The sequence below is a fragment of the Triticum dicoccoides genome, chromosome 2A, assembly GCF_002162155.2.
Source record: "Triticum dicoccoides isolate Atlit2015 ecotype Zavitan chromosome 2A, WEW_v2.0, whole genome shotgun sequence".
NCBI lineage: Eukaryota > Viridiplantae > Streptophyta > Magnoliopsida > Poales > Poaceae > Triticum > Triticum dicoccoides.
In genome coordinates this window covers 618,451,594-618,475,688 of record NC_041382.1, presented here as the reverse complement: position 1 = coordinate 618,475,688, position 24,095 = coordinate 618,451,594, and the positions used below count along the sequence as shown (strand labels likewise).

The 24,095-nt window shown below is 50.0% G+C and overlaps 1 protein-coding gene across 1 annotated transcript; it reads left to right on the top strand.

Annotated features, from left to right (window-relative positions):
* Positions 1 to 19,762: 19,762 nt before the first annotated feature.
* On the top strand, positions 19,763 to 23,888 carry LOC119355777 (expansin-B17-like). The gene is made up of 4 exons (XM_037622648.1): positions 19,763 to 20,221; positions 21,056 to 21,365; positions 21,960 to 22,089; positions 23,239 to 23,888. Exons 1-4 carry the CDS (start codon positions 20,020 to 20,022, stop codon positions 23,440 to 23,442), a joined length of 846 nt encoding a protein of 281 aa, XP_037478545.1. The 5' UTR covers positions 19,763 to 20,019; the 3' UTR covers positions 23,443 to 23,888.
* The last annotated feature ends 207 nt before the right edge of the window (positions 23,889 to 24,095 follow it).

The window sequence follows — 24,095 nt, the reverse complement described above, 5'->3', positions numbered from 1 at the left end:
CACAGTTGCCGTAGAGGAAGAGAACTCAGAGTCTTCAAGAGATGGAGTTCGTCGCAGCACAGTCCTTCGGGGAGGTGTGGAGTCAAACTTGAAACGTTCAGAGAAGTCATCCTCTTGAAGATCATCCTCAGAACACATAAGCGTCAGCCCTTTCCATGTACGCCGATAGGTTTCATGGGCAACAAAGGCATTCTTGGTGGCAAGAGTGCGAATGCGGTTGACATCCACCAAGAGGCTTTGCATTTGGCGCTTTAGCCAGTCATGATGCCTATCTTGTTTCTGATGAAGAGCAACCAGAAGCTCTTGGTCATTGAGAACACGAGATCGCTTCTTGGGCCATTGGGCAATAGTGCTTTCAGTGGCTTCAATAAGGGCACGATGAGGTGCACGTGTAGTACCAGCCATAGGATAAACATGAGTGACTGCTTCAACTCCTTCAATGTTCTGAGTGAAACTTTGATGCTCCGCATTCTGAAGACTAAGAGGCTCCTTGGCAGGCTTTGGATAAATGGCTTCAACGGACATATCCACATCAGGCAGAAAGATCCGATGATTGCGAGCAGATGGCTGATATGAGATAGCTGGGTGGAGTTTAATCAGCCGCATTATCCATGGAGCGTAGAACTTCAAGCCAAAAAGATCAGATCCTGATGCAGCAAGTTGGCGGATGAAGAAGTCTTGTGCGTTGAAGCATTTCCCGTGAAGAATATAGAAGACCAAAGTCTTCATTGCACCTTCCAGCTTTGCATGTGGAGAATGTCCTTTGATGGGCCAGAGAGTTTGCCTGATAATGTGATAGATAGTCCGTGGTGGATACTCAAGGTCTTCAACAAAGAACTCCTTAGGATAGGCAGCATCTGGAGGCAAAGGCTTCCTCATACTGAGCATCTGACTCATGTTCGGTTCAGACTTCTGAAAGATGCTCTCCATAGCTTCACTGTGAAGCTGACAGCCAGGTTCATAGAGATCTACAGGAGTGGGTAGACCAGTGAGCTCAATGATATCAAAGGCTTTGGCTTCATGATGAACATTTCCTGTCATCCACTCAAGGACCGAAGTATTCGGATCTCTGTTGTAACCACGTATGTGAAGTGTGGCATAAAATTGGAGCAACAACTCTTTGTTCCAGTGCTCTTGGTCGGTGACGAAAGGCAACATTCCAACCTCTTTGAAGCAATCCAGAGCTTCTTCCAAGCAGGGCAGACCAGTTATTGCTTCGGTGTCAAGACGCATATGAGGGAAGATGCAACCTTAATTGTACAGAATGCATGAGTAATAACTTCGCTGCGGATAGCTCCAAAACCGATCAGAAGATATTCTTTCCCTTGAGTAGGGGTTCTTGGAGCTATTGAAGAAGGTGTTGTCTGCGTTGAAGCCGTTAACATTAAAGGATCCAGGTGCTGATGCAGGACCTGGAAACCTGGGCAATCTTGGCATTGGCTTCTGTACCTGAGGCCTATGCTCAATATGATAGTCAAACTAAGGACCAGCAGCAGGCGCAGGAACAGGAGCAGTAGCATCATTGGATTCGCTGACTTCTAGTTCATGGGTTGGTGTAGGCTCCACATTTGCTTCAGCCATGACAACGTCAGTGGCTTCATTCATGTTGGTGGTGGCAGCCTCAAGATTTTCTTCCTCCACTTGATGAGCTGGAGGGTCGGGCACAGACACGTTCTCCTCGAGAACAGCTTCTTCAGTAGTTGGGGGAGTAGGGACACGTTCTTATTCTTGGGTGTCATCGGCTGATGCAGCCGGAATGTCTTCAGCAGCTTTAGCCTCAGACTCGGAGACTTGAGACCTTGGCCCTTTGCGAAGCCTGCGTAACGCTGGCGACGCCTTTGGAGATGGAGTTGGCTGGGCCTCAAAGTCATCTTCTTCTTCTTGCTGGGGTGGTGTGACTTGTTGTTGTGGGTGATCAGCCCATGATGCATCCTGAGCAATTGGCGTCAGAGGATGACCAATGCTGATGAGTTCGATGTGAGTAAGCATAGGCGATGATACCTGTTGGTGCTCGATCAGAGGAAGAACTACATCATCGTCAACATTGTCATGGTGACCAATGTCTTCAGCAGCGGTGGGATCAGCTGCTGGAATGTCTTCAGCTTCATGAGCCTCCGTGGAAGCAGGCTCATGGACAGTCAGTTGGCGCTCTTGATGTTCAGCGGCAGGGCGAACCATGGAGATAGGTTCAACAACTAAGGGCTCTGTGGGAGCAGCCCGATCCTTCTTGGTCTTGCGCTTCTTCTTGGAGGGAGTAGCAGTAGAGGCTTCAGGATGTTTCCTCTTTCTGGCTTCAGCCTCAGCAGTCCTCGTCTTCTTTAGTTATGAAGCGGTAGACCTGGCTTTTGGCTTCGAGCCAGTCATGCTGGTTGGGAAGACAATGGGATGTGCTTCCTGCCTTGGTGCGTCGGGTTCGGCCACAGCGGGCTTCTTCTTCTTCTTTGCAGCCATCCTGGGGTCGATGTCGGGACGTCCAAGGGCCTTGCGCTTCTCAGCCTCATTGTATGCTTGCACACACTTGTCAGCCAGGCTCTTCATGCGCTCACGCAGCAGCAGTCAGTTCTTAGCTGGTGTGTGGCAGAGGCATCTTGACTCTTGGGGGCTTGGAGATACATGACAGATCTTCAGACCGCACACGGTCTTCAGGAGGTGCAGTAGCCAGTGGCTTCACCCGTGAGATTTTTGGTGGAGCAGCTGACCTTGAAGCTTTAGCCTTCTTTGGCTTCTGCGGTTCCGGAGTAGGAGCTGGGGCTTCATGAGTGTCAGCATCATCATCAGAATGATCCACTTTGGCACCTTGAACTGAGATGTGAGTGATGAGGCCATCCAGGTTATAGAAAGGACCGATGACATTGGGTTCTGCATCACGTGTGCCGTCAGCACGGGGAGCAGAGGGACCAGGGTTGAAGTCTAGTCCCAATAACTTCTTGTTCTGCTTCGCCGAATTCTGGGCAAACTGGAAGTTGCGCTTGAACAGATTGTCGTCATGACACCATAGCAGTGACGATGGGTCAGCATCCGCAGGCTGTGGTCCACGGACCATGCAGGGATAGAAGCCTTGTTCAATGGCTTCATCTCTGGACCTGGGTTGAAGATTTCTATATAGGATGTCTCTCCATGGTCGCTTGATGGCATTCTTCTCAGCATATTCCTTTGTCACAAACCTGTACTTGAACCACTGTTCTGGCCAATATCGTCGAATCCATTGGATTCGTGTCTTGCGCTGATTGTAATCCTCTTCTGGATCTGTCTTGTACAATTCTGAGAGGTCATCGGGCAGATCTCTTGATGTTTCACCTCGATGCTTTCTACCACCCTTCCTTGCTGATTTCTCTACAGCCATGAACTTTAAACTGAATGGCTTCAATACGTTCAAAGGCTTCAAGGGCTTTCGCTTGCTGGACAAACAAAAACTGGCTTCGGGAGAATTTATATGATGCTGTAAGAATTCTGCAAATGAATGCAGACTATAAGAACCAAGGGATTCTCCCATGGACATGTACCTGTGACAGCATTAAGGTGCGAGGGAAGGGGAAGAGGTCATATGCATTCTCAGAAGATTTTGAAGATAAATCAGTTTAGAAGACATTGACCTCATCGTGCGAAGACATTCACTCATAGATAAGGAGTTGGTTCCAGATTTGTATGAATCCACAGATCAGTACAAGTGAGGAATCTAACTACTTTGTGAAGCATAAGTGAACATACTAGGCATAATATGAGATGCAGTATGAAATAGATCCAACATGTGTGAACAGAAACTGCTTATGGTAGAAAGTGACGAATCTATAGGATCAAAGGGGCCGTAAAAAGGAAGTTTTATTTACCACACAAGGAACTGCTAGACGGAGTGGAAGAGGAGGCCGAGCAGTTCGATCGTCTGTGCCCTAACTTGGCGACGGAGGACACCTACGGCGGCGGCGGAGAAGACGATGTCCGCGGCCGGCGTGAAGACGGCGTCAGAGAGGTCATGACAGCTAAGCGCTTCGTCACCGGCGTCATCGAGGGCTAGCGGTGGCACTAGGGTTCGTGCAAGAGTGGAAGAAAGGATAATGACTGTGGTGAGGCGTGTATTTATAGGGACAGGGACAGCACAACGTTATTACACAGGTGCCCCTGGCGATTCACATCTGAAGAACACATGGCCATTATGCAACATATCGGAGGTTGTTCCACATTCCCACGCACGCCTGGATTGTCGGGTGGTCGTTCCCACTTCTCCGGGTTTCAGGTGAAGGAATTAGCATTGAAAACAGACTTAATGTTTGTCTCTGTATCTTCTGCTGACAAGGACGCAGAGAAGATATTCGACAGTTTCAATAGAATGCATATGATTTGGAGAGATAGAGTTTGAGATAGAAAGCATAGAGAGGTTAGGGTCCGATCACATTCACTTAGTTCAAAAGATTCAACAAGAAAACATAGTTATAAGTGAATGCTGTAGAGGACAGAACACTAGTATATATATATGATCAACATAATGAAGATATTCATGAAGACATATTGAGATTGAAGCCAAACCAAATGTGAAGACACAACAAATGTAACACCATGGGTAAAATACTTCAAACAGACGAATTTTGTGGTGGCGTTACCCACCGTATAGGAAGATTAGACCCAGACACGGCGCACAATTATCGTGGCGCTCCGAAGTCAAATTCCACATTAATGTATTCACACTTAGAATGTATGTCTTCATTGATTGAAGATATACTTTACTTCGTGTGTTGCACATCTAAGTCATCAATATGCATAAGTGTTAGGATGTGTGCCTGATCACAGGACATTTGAGGATTCCGAGATATTTAGCTCACACCGTAACTTGCAAAATCTCTTCTCATCCAAGGGCTTGGTGAAGATATCTGCCAATTGCTCTTCAGTGTTGACGTGTATGATATCAATATCTTCCTTCACAACATGATCTCTGAGAAAGTGATGACGAATTTCAATGTGCTTTGTCTTCGAGTGCTGAACTGGGTTGTTGGCAATCTTGATGGCGCTTTCGTTGTCGCAGTAGAGTGGCACTTGCTTCAGATGAATGCCATAGTCTTTGAGTGTTTGCTTCATCCACAGAAGCTGAGCGCAGCAAGATCCAGCAGCAATGTATTCAGACTCAGCAGTGGAGAGAGATACACAGTTCTGCTTCTTTGAAGACCAACATACAAGTGATCATCCCAGAAAATGACATGTGCCTGATGTAGACTTGCGATCCACCTTGTCACCAGCATAATCAGCATCCGAGAATCCAACCAGATCAAACTCCGAGCCCTTTGGATACCATAATCCTAGAGTTGGGGTGTAAGCCAAATATCGAAGAATTCGCTTCACAGCTAAGTGATGCGATTCCTTTGGTGCCGCTTGGAATCAAGCACACATGCAAACACTAAGCATAATATCTGGCCTAGATGCACATAGATAAAGTAAAGAACCAATGATGGAGCAGTATACCTTTTGATTGAACTCTTTACCATTGTCGTCGAGACCCAGATGATGTTTGGCTGGCATTGGCGTCGTGAAGCCTTTGCAGTCTTGCATACCAAACTTCTTCAGGCAATCTTTGAGATACTTCTCTTGAGATATAAAGATGTCGTTGCGTTGCTGACATATTTGAAGACCAAGGAAGAACTTGAGCTCACCCATCATGGACATATGATATTGCTCTTGCATCATATATCCAAACTCTTCAATGTATTTCTGATTGGTGCAGCCGAAGATAATGTCATCCACATATATTTGGCACAAAAACAGTTCACCATCATATGTCTTCGTGAAGAGAGTGGGGTCGAGGGAATCAGATTTGAAGCCTTTGCTCTTCAGGAAGTCTTTGAGTGTGTCATACCAAGCCCGAGGGGCTTGTTTGAGGCCATACAGTGCCTTGTTGAGCTTGTACACCATGTCAGGATGTTTTGGATCTTCAAAGCCAGGCGGTTGTGCAACATACACTTCTTCTTCAATCTTGCCATTGAGAAAAGCGCTCTTCACATCCATTTGATATAGAAGTATGTTATGATGATTTGCATAGGCCAGCAGTATGTGTATGGCTTCAAGTCTAGCCACGGGAGCAAATGTTTCATCGAAGTCAATCCCTTCAACTTGAGTGTATCCTTGAGCAATGAGACGAGCTTTGTTTCTGACAACTTGACCATGCTCATCTTGCTTGTTGCGATATATCCATTCGGTGCCTATTATATTGTGCTTCCGAGGATCAGGACGCTTAACCAGTTCCCATACATTATTCAGCTCAAACGGTTGAAGCTCTTCTTGCATAGCTTGAATCCATTCAGGTTCCATGAAGGCTTCTTCAACTTTCTTGGGTTCTGTTATTGAGACAAATGCGAAGTGCCCACAGAAATTTGCTAGTTGTGTTGCCCTTGAACGAGTGAGTGGACCTGGTGCATTGATGCTATCAATTATTCTCTCAATCTGCACTTCATTTGCAACACGAGGATGTACAGGACAAAGATTTTGCTCTTGCTGATCATTGTCATTGTTAGAGGGATTGTCTTCAGGCTGAGCATTGTCTTCAGGTTGATCAGGTGCAGAGATGATAAGTTCTTCTTCAGGTTGAGCTTCAGAAGGTATGATTTCTCCAGTTCCCATAAGTTTGATTGATTCACTGGATGGAACTTCATCTAGCACATTTGGCAGGTGCTCTCTTTGTGAGCCGTTAGTCTCATCGAACCACACATCCACTGTTTCAACCACTTTATAATGAAAGAGATTGAAGACTCTGTAGGAGTGCGAATCCTTTCCATATCCAATCATAAAACCCTCATGTGCTTTTGGTGCAAATTTTGAAGTGTGATGTGGATCCTTGATCCAGCACCTGGCGCCAAATACTCTGAAGTAACTGACATTTGGCTTCTTGCCAGTAAGGAGCTCATAGGATGTCTTGTTCAGAAGCTTGTGAAGATAAACATGGTTGATGATATGGCATGCAGTGTCAATGGCTTCAGGCCAGAATTTTCTTGGAGTCTTGTATTCATCAAGCATCGTCCGAGCCATCTCAATAAGTGTTCTGTTCTTGCGTTCGACGACGCCATTCTGCTGTGGCGTGTACGGAGCTGAGAACTCATGTGTGATGCCCAAAGTATCAAGATATGTATCCAGACCAGTGTTCTTGAATTTAGTGCCATTGTCACTTCTGATGTGCTTTATCTTGGCGCCATAGTTGTTCATTGCTCGATTAGTGAAGCGTCTGAAGACATCCTGCACTTCAGTCTTGTAAAGGATTATATGCACCCAAGTACATCTTGAATAATCATCAACAATGACAAAGTCATAGAGACAAGCAGTAGTAGTAAGAGTAGAGTAATGAGTGGGACCGAAAAGATCCATGTGTAGCAGTTCGAAGGGTTGAGTCGTTGTCATGCTTGTCTTCGAGGGATGCTTGACCCTCATCATCTTTCTTGCTTCACAGGCATCGCATAAGTGATCCTTCTTGAACTTGACGCCCTCAATGCCTATGACATGCTTCTTCCTTGCAAGGGTGTGGAGGTTCCTCATGCCAGCATGCCCTAGCTTTCGATGTCAGACCCAGCATTCAGAAGCTTTTGCTAGAAGACATACTGCAAGTTGTGGTCCTGCTGAGAAATCTACCACGTACAAATCATCTTTCCGATACCCTTCAAACACTAGAGACTTGTTAGATTCCATTAGTACAAGGCAACGATATTTTCCAAACATCACAATCATATTTAAATCGCAAAGCATTGAGACAGACATTAAGTTGAAACCAAGGGATTCAACAAGCATGACTTTATCCATGTGTTGATCCTTTGAGATTGCAACTCTACCTAGACCCAATACCTTGGTTTTACCAGTGTCAGGAAATGTGATGTGACTTTTGTCTGATGGACGTAAAGTTGAGTCCATGAGAAGGCTTCGCTTGCCAGTCATGTGATTTGTACACCCACTATCAATAATCCATTCTGAAGCAGCTGGTGTTGTACACTACAGGGCAGTTAGGGGGATAGGCTTCACAAAGAGAATTGTGACGCAAAAACATTTGACGAACCAGTGGATTATTAAAGCTTAGATCGAGATTAGGACTGATAGGGCAAGTTGCAAGCGATTCAGAAACAAAGTACATAGTAAGATCATTTGGGCATTTGATCTTGCGCCCTACAAGATGTTTAAGGTCCCCAGCAATAGTGTCAGACGATTTTGGTTTTCGGCTGGAGACCTTTCCCTGCAAAAGAGAGTTAAGCTTTCTTAGCCACCCACATCTTCAAGGGTGGCTTCGAAGAAATAAGTCTAAGTGCAGCATCTGAGAACTTTGGCTTTGGAGCCCTAGCAAAAAGTCTTGCAGGTGGACAATAGTATTCATAAGAATAAGCAGAATAGTTCTTGGTCTTATGACCATGGCGGTTTGATGAACCGCGCTCATATTAATAGGCCTGAGTATGGCTTCCCTGCAAAACATTTGTGTTAGTGTGACTCAGGTGAGTCCTCTGTCTGTATGAAGCCTTTGGACCGTATGAAGCCTGTGGTCTGGGGTTTGTCTTCTTCACCTGTGGTGTCATGATGACATTCACAGGAAGATTCTCCAAACACCTTTTCGGTACCCAGATCTTCTTCATAGGCGGTCCACTCCTGCAGTTAGTACCAATGTACCTGGCAAACACTTCACCATTCTGATTCTTAAACACTTTATAGTTTGCATCAAAGGATTCATCAATAACAATGGGGTTAGCACAAGTGAAGCCAGATAGAGTGGATGGATCTGCTGAAGGTTCCTTTGCAGCAACCCATGTGGTTTTGGGGTACTGCTCAGGTTTCCAGTACGAGCCATCAGCATTCATTTTCCTTACGAACCCAACACCCTCTTTCCTAGGGTTTCAGTTCAGGATCTGCCTTTTGAGGATATCACAGTGTTTGATGCCCTTTGAGACTTTTGTACATCCCTGTTTCAAGCAGTGTCTTCAACCTAGCATTCTCATCAGCAATAGCAGTGGTGTCCTCAGCAGAGGGGTTAGTTTCCATATCAACAGTTGAAGATATTGCAACAGTAGCAGCAGTAGAACATTCAGCAACAGAAGTAGCGTTATCACGCTCAATGCATTTAAGACATGGTGGTTCAAATCCTTCCTGAGCTGAACTGCTCTGTTCGGCACGAAGTGACTCATTTTCTTTTTGAAGATCTTCATGAGCCGCTCTCAATTTCTCAAGATCTTGCTTCCTTTGAAGATAATCATAGGAAAGCCTTTCATGAGCTGTTGAGAGCGTTTCATGACGACTTTAAAGTTCCTCATACTTAACGTGAAGATTTTTTATGTCCTCAATTAAGGACTGAGATCGAGTCATTTCAGCGTCTAACAGATCATCGCTTTTGTCTAACAGTTTTTTAATGTGTTCCATAGTTTTTTGTTGTTCAGTTGCAATTTTAGCAAGTGTTTTGTAGCTGGGTTTGGAACCACAATCAGAGTCATCGTCACTAGATGTTTGATAGTGAGTAGTGCATGTATTTACCTTGGCACCGCGTGCCATGAAGCAGTAGGAAGGAGCGGAGTAGTCCTTGTCATTTGCATCAGTGTCAGTGATGAAGTCATTTTCTTTAGTGTTGAAGATGGACTTGGCAACGTATGATGTAGCCAGACTTGCAACGCCAGAATCAGACTCCACCTCCGCCTCCTCAAAAGCGGAGTCATCCTTAGAGTCCATTTCCTTGCCAACAAACGCACGTGCCTTGCCAGATGAGCTCTTCTTGTGTGATGAAGACTTGGAGGAAGACTTGGAAGAAGATTTTGAGTATTTCTTCTTCTTGTCGTCAGAGTCATACTCCTTGCTCTTCTTCTTCTTGTTGTTCTCATTGTCCCACTGTGGACACTCAGAGATGTAGTGGCCAGGTTTCTTGCACTTGTGACATGTTCTCTTCTTGTAGTCATGAGCAGAAGCTTCATCATTCCTTGAGCTTGACCGTGAAGACTTTATGAAGCCTTTCTTCTTAGTGAATTTTTGGAACTTCTTCACAAGCATAGCAAGCTCCCTTCCAGTGTCTTCAGGATCATCAGAATTGCTGTCAGATTCTTCTTCAGATGAGGAGACAGCCTTTGCCTTCAAGGCACGAGTTCGCCCATAGTTGGGACCGTAGATGTCTCTTTTCTCAGAAAGCTGAAACTCGTGTGTGTTGAGCCTTTCAAGTATGTCAGACGGATCGAGTGTCTTGAAATCAGGACGTTCTTGAATCATCAAGGCTAGGGTGTCAAACGAACTGTCAAGTGATCTCAGGAGTGTCTTGACGACTTCATGCTTGGTGATCTCAGTAGCGCCGAGGGCTTGAAGCTCATTTGTGATGTCAGTGAGTCGATCAAACGTGAGCTGGACATTCTCATTGTCATTTCTCTTGAATCGGTTGAAGAGGTTGCGAAGGACACTGATTCTCTGATCTCTCTGTGTTGAGACGCCTTCGTTGACCTTGGATAGCCAGTCCCAGACTAGCTTAGATGTTTCCAAAGCACTCACGCGGCCATACTGTCCTTTGGTCAGATGACCACAGATGATATTCTTGGCAGTAGAGTCCAGTTGAACGAACTTCTTGACATCAGCGGCAGTGACACCTTCTCCAGCCTTGGGAACACCGTTCTTGACGACATACCATAGGTCGACATCAATGGCTTCAAGATGCATGCGCATCTTATTCTTCCAGTAGGGATATTCAGTTCCATCGAAGACGGGGCATGCAGCGGAGACTTTGATTATCCCTGCAGTCGACATAGCTAAAACTCCAGGTGGTTAAACCGAATCACACAGAACAAGGGAGTACCTTGCTCTGATACCAATTGAAAGTGCTAGTGATCGACTAGAGGGGGGGTGAATAGGCGATTTTTATGAAAGTCTTCAAAACATGTAAGTTTCGAAGACAAACGATAGAAATAAACCTATTATCATGCAGCGGAAGGTAGACTACACTAGGCAAACCATAGTCACGTATTCAATGAAGTGAAAGCATAATGACTAATAGCAGCTAGGCAGTAAGGATCAGGTAGGAAGATATTGAGAAGCCAATCAGTACACGTAATCACTTAGTGAAGTTGAATGGTGATGCTATCGTACAATGACTTCACAAGAACCAACAGTAAGTAAACGGAAGGGAAGGATGAAACCAGTGACTCATTGAAGACAATGATTTGTTGGACCAGTTCCAATTGCTGTGACAACTGTACGTCTGGTTAGGGAGGCTGAGATTCAACTCAGAAGACCTCGTCTTCACCTTATTCCCCTTGAGTTAAGGACACCCAGTCCTCTCCCAATCACTCTGATAAGTCTTCAAGGTAAACTTTCAAACCTTCACAGACTTCGTTCACCGACGATCCACAATGACTCTTGGATGCTCAGAATGCGACGCCTAACCGGCTGGAGGATTCACAGTCCTCAAGTGTAATAAGTCTTCAGATCACACAGACAAGAAGACTTAAATGATGCCTAACACTCTTTGGCTCTGGGTGGTTAGGGCTTTATCCTCTCAAGGAATTCTCTCTCAAAGGCTTCGAGGTGGGTTGCTCTCAAACGACAAAAGCCGTACTTTAACTCTGAGCAGCCAACCGTTTATGGTTGTAGGGGGTGGGCTATTTATAGCCACTAGGCAACCCGACCTGATTTGTCCGAAATGACCCTGGGTCACTAAGGAACTGACACGTGTTCCAACGGCCAGATTTCAAACACACATGGCAACTTTACTTGGGCTACAAGCAAAGCTGACTTGTCCAACTCTGAACAAGATTCGCTCTCATAGTCTTCACTCGAAGATATAGGATTTTGGTTAAGCATCACTTCAGTCATTCTGAATGGTTTTCTTGGACCCCACTTAACAGTACGGTGGTTCCTATGACTCAACAAAGAAGAAAAAGAACTACGAAAGATCTAAGTCTTCGCACTCCATAGTCTTCATGCGATAGATGTCTTCTCTTGTCATAGTCTTCAATGTGAATGTCTTCACATACCACCTTTGACTTCAATGTCTTCATACATTTTTAGGGGTCATCTCTGGTAGGAAAACCGAATCAATGAGGGATTTCTACCTGTGTTATCCTGCAATTCTCACAAACACATTAGTCCCTCAACTAGGTTTGTCGTCAATACTCCAAAACCAACTAGGGGTGGCACTAGATGCACTTACACATCGCCTGTGCCCAGCAATTCGGGTTTTATCATATTACCTTATGATTTTGGATGATTTTTCTCATTTCACTTGGACCTTTCCGTTGTGCCGCAGATCCGACGTCGTTTCCTCACTTCACGCTTTCTACGCTTATGTTGCCACCCATTTTCACCGCACCATTGCCCATCTTCAAACCGACAATGGAAAGGAGTTTGATAACCTCGCTATTCGCACCCTCTTATCCACTCATGGCACCATTTTTCGTCTCACATTCCCTTATACTTCTCAGCAAAACGGTCAAGCCGAACGTGTTCTTCACACTCTTAATGAGAGTGTTCGCGCATTGCTCTTCCACGCACACATGCCTGCCCGGTTTTGGCCCGATGCTCTCGCCACAGCTACCCTTCTTCTCAACATCCGACCTTGTAAACCCGGTGGAACTACACCCCTCATCATCTCTTATTTGGGTCACCTCCGTCATATGATGATCTCCATGTCTTCGGTTGCCTTTGTTATCCTAATATCACCGCCACGACACCACATAAGCTGGCGCCTCGCTCTCTCGCTTGTGTTTTTCTTGGCTACCAACCCAACACAAAAGGCTTTTGTTGCTACGACCCGGAGTCCCATCGTGTGATCGTGTCTCGACACGCTTATTTTGATGAGTTTGTTTTTCTGTTTCAGCAGGCAGCGTTGCGTCCCTCGCCATCTCTGGACGCCTCTCCTCGACGGACTCATGGAGCCCTTGTGCTCCCTCCACCCCGTCGCTCGGGCGCGGTTGCGGCCTCGTCATCCGCTGCCTCGCCACCCTCGGCGTTTCCTTTGCTGACTCAAGAGGAGTCAGCCTCCCAGGCAGCGCCGGGCCCCCACCTCCTGGCTCTGGAGGAGCCAGCCTTGCAGGCCTCGCCAGGCCCTCGCCTCTTGGCTCTGGAGGATCCGGACGCGCCCCCAGCTAGGCCCTCGGGTGCCTTGTCCGCTCGGGAGGAGTCGGCCTCTTTGGCCCCGTCTACACCCTCCTCGCCGTCCACGACCGGGCCCTATGGCTCCCCGTCGGCTCAGGAGGAGCCGGCCGACTCGGCCCCGACGGCACCCTTGTCGCCATCCACGGCCGGGTCATCTCGCGCCTCGACGACGCCCTCAACACCAACACCCGTGGCCTCGCCTGCGTATTCATCATCCTCCGAGCCGGCTGTGGTGGCCCCTTGCTGACGCGGTCCATGCCCGCCTCCCCCGCCGCCTCACCACTCCATGGTGACGCACGCCAAGGCCGGGGTGCGCCAGCCGAATCCGCGCTACCACAACCTCAGCGTCACGACCCTCTCTCCGGTTTCGCGCTCGGTGCGTTCTGCGTTGAGTGATCCGCATTGGACCGCCGCTATGCATGCTGAGTACGACGCTCTTGTCTCCAACCGGACTTGGACCCTTGTTCCTCGTCCCCCTGGCGTGAACGTCATGTCGGGAAAGTGGGTTTTTTGTCACAAACTTCTGCCGGACGGTTCTCTCAACAGATACAAGGCTCGCTGGGTTGTCCGTGGATTTGCACAACGTGCCGGTGTTGACTTCTCTGAGACTTTCTCTCTAATCGTCAAACCCGCCACGATTCGTGTGGTTCTTCAGTTGGCCGTCTCTCGCCGATGGCCCATACATCAGCTCGACATCAACAATGTTTTTCTGTACGGCCACCTTCAGGAGCGAGTTCTCTGTCAGCAGCCGATCGGGTTTGTTGACCCTCAGCGACCGGATCATGTCTGCCTGTTGTCACGGTCATTATATGGCCTCAAACAGGCTCCGCGCGCATGGTACCAGCGCATCGCCGCGTTCCTTGGTCTTCTCGGGTTTCGCAGCACCACCTTTGACACATCGTTGTTCGTGCTGCATCGGGCTGATCATGTGGCTATGCTTCTGCTCTATGTTGATGATATTGTCATCACTGCCTCTCGAGCGGATCTTCTTCGCGACATCATTGGTCGTCTCGGTTCTGAGTTTCGGCTGAAGGATCTCGGTGTGTTGCACTTCTTCCTTGGCATTAATGTGCGGCGTGATGCCACTGGGTTCTTTCTGCACCAGGGCCAGTACGCTCTTGATCTTCTGGACCGTGCCGGCATGACTGACTGCAAGCCAGCCTTCACACCTGCTGAGGCTAAGCCGAAGCTCTCCGTCACCGTTGGCCAGCCCGTTACCGACGCCGCTCTTTACCGCAACATTGTGGGCGCCCTTCAGTACCTTACGCTCACCAGACCAGACATCCAGTTTGCGGTGCAGCAAGTTTGCTTGCATATGCACTCGCCCCGTGATGTTCATTGGTCTTTAGTCAAGCGCATTCTTCGGTACATTCGTGGCACCCCGACCTACGGTCTTCGCCTCCGTGCATCCGCCTCGACTGAGCTTCTTGCTTACACTGACGCGGATTGGGCTGGTTGTCCCGACACTCGACGATCCACGTCTGGCTATTGTGTCTTCTTCGGTGACTCACTTGTCTCCTGGTCCTCTAAACGGCAGCCTACTGTCTCCCGTTCGAGTGCTGAGGCCAAGTACCGAGCTGTTGCCAACGTCGTTGCGGAGACTTGTTGGCTTCGTCACCTTCTTGGTGAGCTTCGGATTTCTCTTCCGAAAGCTATTGTGGTCTTCTGTGACAATGTGTCGGCTACCTATCTCACGGCTGATCTGGTGCAGCATAAGCGCACCAAACATATTGAGCTCGATATTCACTTTGTGCGCGAGAAGGTTCAGTTGGGTCAGCTTCGTGTTCTTCATGTACCGAGCACCCAACAGTTTGCCGACATCATGACCAAGGGATTGCCCACCGCTGCATTCCAGGAGTTTCGTTCCAGTCTTTGACTCGCCGACGCCGACGCTTCGACTGCGGTGGGGTGTTGAAACGTGATATCTTTGTATTTATTTCCGACTGATTCTCCTATTATCTCTAGCCTTGTATAGCTGATTTCTAGAGATATTGTAGGCTTAGTTGGCTTGTCACGCAAGACACCACCTGTATATATTATAACCGACTCCGATGGAATACAATGAGTTGCATCCTATAGTCTTCTACATAAAACGTATAGAAACAAGGAGAAGGGACGTAGAAGAAAAATGGTTGGACAAAGTATTAGTAGAAGATGAACATTTATATTCTGTCGTATTGACAGGCTTCAGAAATTTCATTTTGTTTTTCAGGTAGTTTCTACCGAAATGACTTTTTGAATCACGTCGTAGATGAACAGCGATACAGGCGTGTCACCTGTGTGCCCCTGTGATTTTCATTGTAATCCTGAACGACCAGAACCTAGATGGTAGTGAGAGCATCTACAACCGGACATAACAAATATGACCCCTTAAATGTCCACCGACGATTGACCGGGCGTTGTCAGTTTTGAGCCCTATTTATTCATCCATGCAATCACACTCATTTTTCTTCTTCCCATATGTCCAGTCCCTTGCATGTGATCGATGAAGATGAAGAGAGAGAAATAAAAGAATGAATAAAGAAAAAGAAAAGGTGGTCCGGTGTGAGGACACGTCCTACATGGAATGCACGGGCGAGCCCGGGCGCGTCTGCGAGCCCTCATATCCTTTTCATATTTAAGATGGATATGAGGGTTCGCGGACAGCCTTGACATATAGGTATCATATAAGGGGTTCGATTGAGTCACATTTTTCCTTCTCTCTTCTGTCTGATTACTGACTGGGCGCGTCCGCGGACGTATGAGTGATGGTTTAAGGCGTCCCGCTAAAAATGCTGGACGGCCCGGAGAGATATTTCATGTGTTCACACAAGTGCGCAGTACATTCGTTTCACATGGAGGGCTATTGTGTTTTGACGAGCTCACACGGAGAGGCCCCGGGAGGGCTGGCGCCTGGAGGAATGCATGCATGTTCTTGAGCAGAACCTAGTTCGTGCCGTCGAATCATGTAGGCCGGTGCTACAATCCGCAGGCGTGGTGTAGCACCACTCTAATCATAGAGCAGCACTACGCGTCTACCTACGCACAAAAAAAATAAAATCGACGGCGTACTTGGCCCTGCTCGTTCTGGAGCGTAGAACGAAACGAAAATAAGAACCTGATGCATTAGAGCATCTCCACTCCTCCGGCCCTCAGCGCACACGCCAGCGATATTTGGGGCGCTCGCCCGGCGTTTTTTATGTCCTGAGAGCGAAAGCGATTTAGGTCCCAGCCACGTCTTCAGGAGCCGCCTCTCAAGGCGCCGTAAAAATCAAACTTAGTCATTCCCGCTCTTAAAAAAAGCCACAAATCCGACGATCAGCGCCCTAGTTCGGCGATCCCTTTACCATAGTTCGGCGATAAAATGAAAAGCAAAAAAAAAAAAAAAAAAATCAAACGGCGGTGTCGGCCTCCGGTGTCGGTGGAGTCGGCGTTTGCGGGCTGGGCGTCGTCGTTGCTGCTTCTGTGCTGGGCGGCATCGACGCGGCTTCTGTGCTGTTGGGCATCGTGGAGACATCATCGCCCGGGCTTGGCGACGGCGTCGGCGTGGGCGTGGGAGTGGGCGGCGCCGTCGACGGTAGCTGGTTCAGGATGAGGCCGCGCTCCGCCAGGTACCACGCATTGAGCTGCTCGTCGTTGCTCTGGAGCATGTCTGCCCCGCCTATTAGGAAAGCCAGGTCAGTGTTCCTCTTCTTCACGACGACGTTGGTCTGGAGTAGGTCGAGCTTGCGGCGCTGTTCGTCATCAACGCCGACCACCACGCCTCGATCTTCTCTTCACGCAGGGCGGTCCGGGCTTGTGCGTCGGCGAGGCAATACTCGATGGACTCTTGCACCCGTGGGGTAGCCGAGTCAGCGTGTTTTCCCTTCTTGGCCCCTTTGTTGCCTTCCGGGCGTCCGTCGCCCGCGCCCGGCGTCTGCGCGTCCGGCTTGTACGTCTCTTTGGCCTTGGCGAGGGTGCGCCGGGTATCCGCCCACTTCTCGCACTTGTCGATACACTTGAAGACGTGGAGGTACTTGAAATCTTGGTCACTGCTATCTTGGCGGAACATGGCGAACATCCGCAGCAGCTGCGCCGAGGAACAAACAGTTGGCGGCGGCGCACATGACGAAAAAAGGGGGAGACCGGCGTGCCATACCTGATCATCCATGCTGGCGCCGCTCTCCGGACGAGCCGCGGTCTCCTCGACGATCCCATGCCATTTGTTGCATGCCGTTTGGATGAGCCCCCAATGGTTCACCACTGCCTTCGACCTGTGTTGCATATAGACGCCTTTGAAGTAGGGGTCGACGAGTTTGCGCTCGTCGAACTCGGCCTTGATGCGCTCCCAATACGTGTCGATACTCTAGTTCGTGCCAGTGATCGGGTCGAGGCAGACGACTTTTCACGCTTCGGCGAGGCACTCATCCTCCTTGGACGCCCACTTGATGCGCATCTCGTCGGTCCTGGCCGCCCGCTTCTTCTTCTTCCATTTCCTCGCCGGAACAGGCACCGGTTCCTCCTCTTCTTCCTCCTCCTCCTCCTCCTCTGGCTCCTTCTCGCCGTAGTCGAGCTCGCCGTCATGCCGCCGTTGAGATCCATTGTGTCGTCTTGGGCAGTGAACCCCGGAGAGGCGGCGACGGCGGTCGAGCCGGCCGTGATGATGTTGTCCATGTCGGCCTCCGTCGCGTCGGCGTCGCCGAGATGCGAAGAGGACGCCTGTGAGAAGGGCAGCGCGCCATGGCGGAGAGGTGGCATCGGGGAGGCTGCGTAAGCCGGCGGCAAGTAGGTGTACGATGGGTACTGCACGCCGACGAAGGCGGGCGAGGGCGTGCGCTGGGGCGGGTGACCATGGGGAAAGGTGATGTTGGGGTTGAACCTGCCATGCGCGTCGCCGTCGGCGTAGCCCGAAGACGGCGCGCTGTCCCAGGGTTGTGGCGACGACGAAAAGTCGGCCGAAGACCCGGCGCTTTGCTGGCTCCAGGACGTGTACGAGCTGTGGCCGTCGGGTGGGTTCATCATCCCTGCTTGTTTGGCCGAGCGCTCCGCTTGCTCCGCCACCGCCGCAGCCGCGAGCGCCACCCTGTCCCTGGCCTTCTTGGCGTTCGCCCTATTTCGCCGGTCGATGGTGATAGCCTCCCGGTGCTGAACTTCTGCCCTCCAGTCGGCGTTGGACATGTCCGGAAGCTTGCACGGCAGCGCCCTCGGCTTCCTCTGCTTCGGTTGGGTGACGGCGGCGGTGGCATCCGCCGCGGTGCGGGGGGCCACGTACTTTTTTGGCGCCATGGCGGCCGGCCGAGAGTGGAGGAGGAGGAGGAGATTTGGCGGAAGGAATGGAGAGTGAGAGGGAAGTTAAGGGGAGAAAGCGGGAGGAAAGCGGCGGGAAAAGGGCCTCCTCTCGCCAACAGAACGGCCTCACGCCTCTTTTCACTTCTGCCGGCGTCCCCAGGCGACCCTCGGACGCTTAAGTTCGGCTCGGGTTCGCCGGCTGTTATTTCAGCCTAAACCGATGTTAAATGGGATCTTGAGGTGTGACTGGGCCAATTTTCGATCGCCGGTGGGCGCGTGAAGATGGTCTTATACTTCGATTGATTGCGGACGGTGCGAGTGTGACTGAATGAATGGAGCGAAGAAGAAGAAGAAGGAAACTGAAACGGGAAATGGGAACGCGATATGCGTTAGCTGACCGGACTGTACGGTGGCTCCATGCCTCCATCGGCACCTCAGACGAATCGTGCCTGACGGCAACGAACAAGTTGAGTACTCTAATAATCCGGCGCACGCGGCATTACCGATCGACGTGCTGTTTGTGAGATCTGCTCTTCTGAAACAGTGTTTCTGCTCGTGCGCTCTCTGCTTCCTGCCGGCGCAAAACGGCAACGGCCAAGCCAGCTCACCAACCGACCGCACGGCGGGACGATCACGTCCAACGGTCTGCCGTCTGCGCAACGGCGCTTGCGTGGTCTCTCCTTGCCGCCAAAGCTGGATCCGCACCCGCACTCGGTGCGATGGCCATGCCAGGCGGAGGGCGACAAAAGGGTAGGGTGAAAAGCGTGTCCATGCTTCATTTTTTTTCCCTCTCAACGAAGCTCATTACGGCTTAGCCATCGAAAAGTGGCTGCAGAGGCCGAGCTCCACTGAGCTCTATATACATTTCTTAGCCAAAATATCTTTTCCATAACTCAAAAAAAATCTACAAAAATGTTTTCATGTAGACATATACTTGAAGTATATGTGTACAAATTTTCATAAACATATGTATTCATATGTGATGTATAAAAAGAAGACAAATACACAGATTGAAAATAGGCTTTTTTCTTTGTTGTATTTGTGTCAAGATATTTATCTTTTTTGTGTAGCATGCAAATGATCAAATTAGTTACTGAAAATTTGTATATACTTAAAGAATATGTATCTGTATTTATAAAAAATGACATTTTTTGAAACTTTTAAATATGTTTTGATTTCTTTTGCAAAACGAGCTCCATGGAGCCCGGTCTTTGCAACGCCACACTCCTTAGCCATGAACAAATATAAATCATCTCTCCTTTTCAGATCCCACGGTAGTCTCTCTTGTTGCAAAAGTCATGGCAGCCCATCACAGGGAACGAAGGCTCCCACATCCCATCAACACACTGGTCACCCACACGCAGAGAGTGGTGGTCTCAGCAGTAGCACGATTCACACCTCTGGTCTAGTAGTAGTAGTGCCCAACAGTGCACATCTTCGTTCCCCTCGCGCCTATAAACCAGGCCACCACCCTGGTGCTCCACGCCCAGTGCCCACTCCCCTGCCCGTCCCTTGTTGCCATATGTACTGAGCAGCCAGCCCGGCAAGGAAGCCACTCTGACCGTCGGGGCTCGGGATTTCTCGAAGCCATAAAGAGAGGGAGAGGCCCCAAAAGGAGGAGGCTTACCAACACTCCGGTCCGTGCAAGCAGCCGCAGAGCCCGCCTCTAGTACCGCAAGGAAAGGAGGGTAAAGGAACCTGTTGCCCCCAATGGCTTCCTCGCGCGCCGCCGCCGGGCCCTTCGCGCTCTGCATTCTGCTGCTCGCGTCCCCGGCCGTCTCCGCCACATTCCTGTTCGACGGCGGGAAGTCGGCGGCGAAGAGCAAGGGCAAGGGCAAGGCGGCGGTCGACGTGGAGTGGCGGCCGGCCACCGCGACGTGGTACGGCGAAGCCGAGGGCGACGGCAGCACCGGTAATTGCTCTCAACTCGTCTCCGCTGACCGTCGTAGAGATAAGCTAGCTCCGCATTGTTACAGCCCCTTGATTACTCCGGCGTCTGTTACTCTTGTTCTACTAGCGGGTTAAGATTAGTGCCTGGGCAGTGGTGGGTTGCAGCATCAGTACCTGGGCGAAGCAGAGCTCATCTGTCTTCCCTTTTCTTTATTTACCGGCTTCATGACTAGGATTGTTACTCCCAAAATACAGTACGCCTAGTACACACATCTGCTGTAAAAAAAATATTGCCATCTGAGCCGTCCCATTCGCACCAGAGCTCTTTTTTTACCCTGGCATCAGACGGCCTAGTTCTTTTTACCCTCTGTTGACATAGAAGTAGTAGTATTGTTTTGGTAAAAATAGAAGGACCGATTAGCTCTTCCCGTTGCGACATTTCTGGCGCGACGTCTGCGCATCCCGTGAGATCCTGCAGGGAATTTCCCGTGGGCCCCCACTGGGCCCCTCCTACACGAGTCAAGCGCAGAGGGGCTCCGCCGCTTTACGATTCGTGCCGCCGGGCCTTCGGGGCGGTGACCGGCGAAGACGACCGTGCCAGGCTTCCCAATAACTTCTTTGCTCTGCTGGGGCAGCACCATATGGCTAGAATCTTGGCGATAAATGCCCTCTGCGCCTCCGTTCACGCGCTCCACCGACGCCCCTGGTAGCTTTGATGCTGCGTCCGTAACCCAGTGATCCATCGTACTCTGGCTGTTAGCTGCATTTACGCTCTGAAGTCAGAGCACCGCCGTAACTGTATCTCACTCCCGGTAACTTTGATTCTAATGGCGATGGACGTTTTCTTCTTCTTCAGGGGGGGCGTGCGGGTACGGGACGCTGGTGGACGTGGTGCCGATGAAGGCGCGGGTGGGGTCGGTGAGCCCGGTGCTGTTCAAGGGCGGCGAGGGGTGCGGCGCCTGCTACAAGGTCCGGTGCCTCGACCACGGCATCTGCTCGCGCCGCGCCGTCACCGTCATCGTCACCGACGAGTGCCCCGGCGGCGGCCTCTGCGGCGGCGGCAACACGCACTTCGACCTCAGCGGCGCCGCCTTCAGCAGGATGGCCGTCGCCGGCGCCGGGGCGCACCTGCGCGACCGTGGGCAGCTCAAGGTGATCTACCGAAGGTGAGCGAGCAGCACGTAGTACACTTCTTAAGTCTTTTTTAGTGGTTTCTCAGACTGTTAGTTGTGCAGTAACTGGTTAAACTAATCAGCTTGGGCGCATGCCACAGTGGACAAGTAGCTCAGGGACAAAACCTCTCACTCCCTGAAGCTATTAGCAGACTAAAAAATGGTTAGATGGGTCAGTCAGTGGACCGTTGTCTGAAACACTGCAGCTAACTGCTACTGTGGATCTGTGATTTTGGCCGTCGTATCTTGAAGCGCAGTGTCCAGGGCCTTTAACTCTAACGGGCTTGCAGCTCACAGCTGTCTTAACTTGGATCTATCTGCTGCTGCCGAGTTACTCATGCCTCTGCGTGATGCCACTCGGGCAGAGGCGCAGATATACACCTGTCCCGTGGCATCTAACCTCTTGTCAAGATTCTCGGTCAATTCTTGCAGCTCCATTCATTAACCTGTCTGACCATGGAAAAGCTGTCGTCTCTATCTATGTAATCTACTGCTGCACTGCATGTGTGTACATCCGTGAGATTTGGTGTTTCTTTTCCTTTCTTTAAGAAGACACTGACCGGGGCAGCGTGTGTGTGCGTGCATCAGGACGGCGTGCAAGTACGGCGGGAAGAACATCGCGTTCCATGTGAACGAGGGGTCGACGAGCTTCTGGCTCTCGCTGCTCGTCGAGTTCGAGGACGGCGAGGGCGACATCGGCTCCATGCAGCTCAAGCAGGTACCCATCCTCTTCTTGTCAAGCTTATTTACTTTGGTGCACTGCCTTATTTCTTGATATTGACAACAAAGTGAATGGAGTAAATCGAGCTATCTTTTGAGCCTTTCGTTGCCTTTGGTGGTGGGAACAAGTCAAGTTGGGTGGGTTGCGTTGGATAAGTGCTTTATGTGAGTGCAAATGTGCGAGAGGACCCGGCGCATATTCTTTCCTTTGCGAAAATGCGCGCATGTGAGTTCGTCCTCCCACTTTGATGTGGTCGGAGACATATTGCACTGTTGCCTGCTTTTGCCCTCGTGCCTCTGCTGGCTAGCGTTTGTACTGTCGTTGGCTAGGCATTTAGGCCCATGTCGTGTCCTTTTGTACAACGACCTGAGGTTCTAGAATGAAACTTTTCACACGGACTTAGTATTTTACAGCAAGTGAAACCAAGGGTAGGAGATAGCTAAGCTTGACAAAGACTGTTTTATAGCCTGAAACTAAGCTTTGTAAAACATGACAAATGAACTGCCAACAGACGACACTGGAAATCAGCCAAGAAAGCATGCCGCTACTTTCCTGCATTGTCTGCCGCACAATGTCACACTGTATAGTCAAAACTTGAGTGAAGATACCCTACATGATTGTCTTTGGCCATATGATTCCCATTTGGAGCATACAAAGTATCCGATGCTCTTTTTTTGTTGGACAAATGTAAAGTATCCAATGTAGGTGGCAGCACCGAAAGATGAAGCGTGAACCCTGTCCCCGAAACTCCATTCCCCTGCGCTTGCCCAATGATGCTGCCGCTTTACCTCGGTCTCGCTAAGTGTCAAGTAGGGCTAAAGACCAAAGAGGCCGGGCATGCGGCTCTGCCACTGTCTCTTGCACCTGCTAAATGCTTTCATCTCGTGGTTGTTTTACCCTGACACCCCATCCTGCGCACCGCGGCACGCCCTTGACCGTGCGTCTGCTCGCGCGGCGGCCTCGTGGACTCTCGGCACCCAAAGATTCTGGAGCCCAGGCCCAGTGTTTGCGACGATGTTGCGCTGTAAAGCTAGCTTCACGCTCTGCTGGTGCTTGTTGTGCTCTGTGTGTTTATCAGACTTAGTATTAGTGTTCATCAGTGCTTATGATGTGTGTGTGCTTTGTTCACGTGGTGCGTGGCTGCAGGCGAACTCGGCGAAGTGGCTGGACATGAAGCACGTGTGGGGCGCCACGTGGTGCCTCTACGGGGGCCCCACGGCGGGCCCATTCTCCGTGAGGCTGACGACGCTGTCCGCACCCAAGACGCTCACGGCCCGGGACGTCATCCCCAGGAACTGGGCGCCCAAGGGCACCTACTCCTCCCGCCTCAACTTCGACGGCTCGCTCTGATCGACCTTCATCACAGCCGGGCCACGTTTTATCGGCCCGGGATGGAGCGAAGGCAGGCCCACATGGCGTTCTGCTGGAACTGGACGTACGTAGATTGTGTTTTGTTGCAGGTTAATCGGTCTGATGATCACCTAGTCGTAAGCTAGTGGTGTGGTGTGAGTAGTTTTGGATCAGGAGGTGAGTGATCTGGGTGCGGAGCAGCCGTCCTCTCCAAAAGGGAGAGAGAGCGTATGCTGCTGGGAATCCGATGCGGAAGCCGATCGAGAGGGTTTTGGACCCCTCTTGGTCGCCGCTTCACTCCTGCTGTCGTGTGCTGTTTTTATCTTTTCTTTTTCCTGCTATATTTGCGTGTTTGTTTGCCCTAGTTGGTTGAAACTGAAGGGCTCGTGACAAATGTGTTTCGTTTCTTCGAATGGTGGGCTTGTACCGAGGTCAGGATTCCTGCTTGTTCGCGTTTCTCTCCATTTATTTTTTTCCAAGTATACACCACGAAAAGGTGCAGCAGTAGGCGTCAAGCAGCTGATACCACGCCTTTCGGCGAACAACACACAGTACCAATACCATGACTACAGCGAAAAAACAAACCTCAAGCCACAAATGGCGAGAAGGCAACACTCGGATATCAAGGACTGCGTGACAACAAACAGTGGACA

Bases quoted from the DNA above. Each gene is read 5' to 3' on its own strand.
- LOC119355777 (XM_037622648.1), top strand. From the start codon at position 20,020: ATGGCTTCCTCGCGCGCCGCCGCCGGGCCCTTCGCGCTCTGCATTCTG. The intron at 20,222-21,055 runs GTAATTGCTCTC...CTTCTTCTTCAG, and splicing joins CGAGGGCGACGGCAGCACCG to GGGGGGCGTGCGGGTACGGG. The intron at 21,366-21,959 runs GTGAGCGAGCAG...TGCGTGCATCAG, and splicing joins CTCAAGGTGATCTACCGAAG to GACGGCGTGCAAGTACGGCG.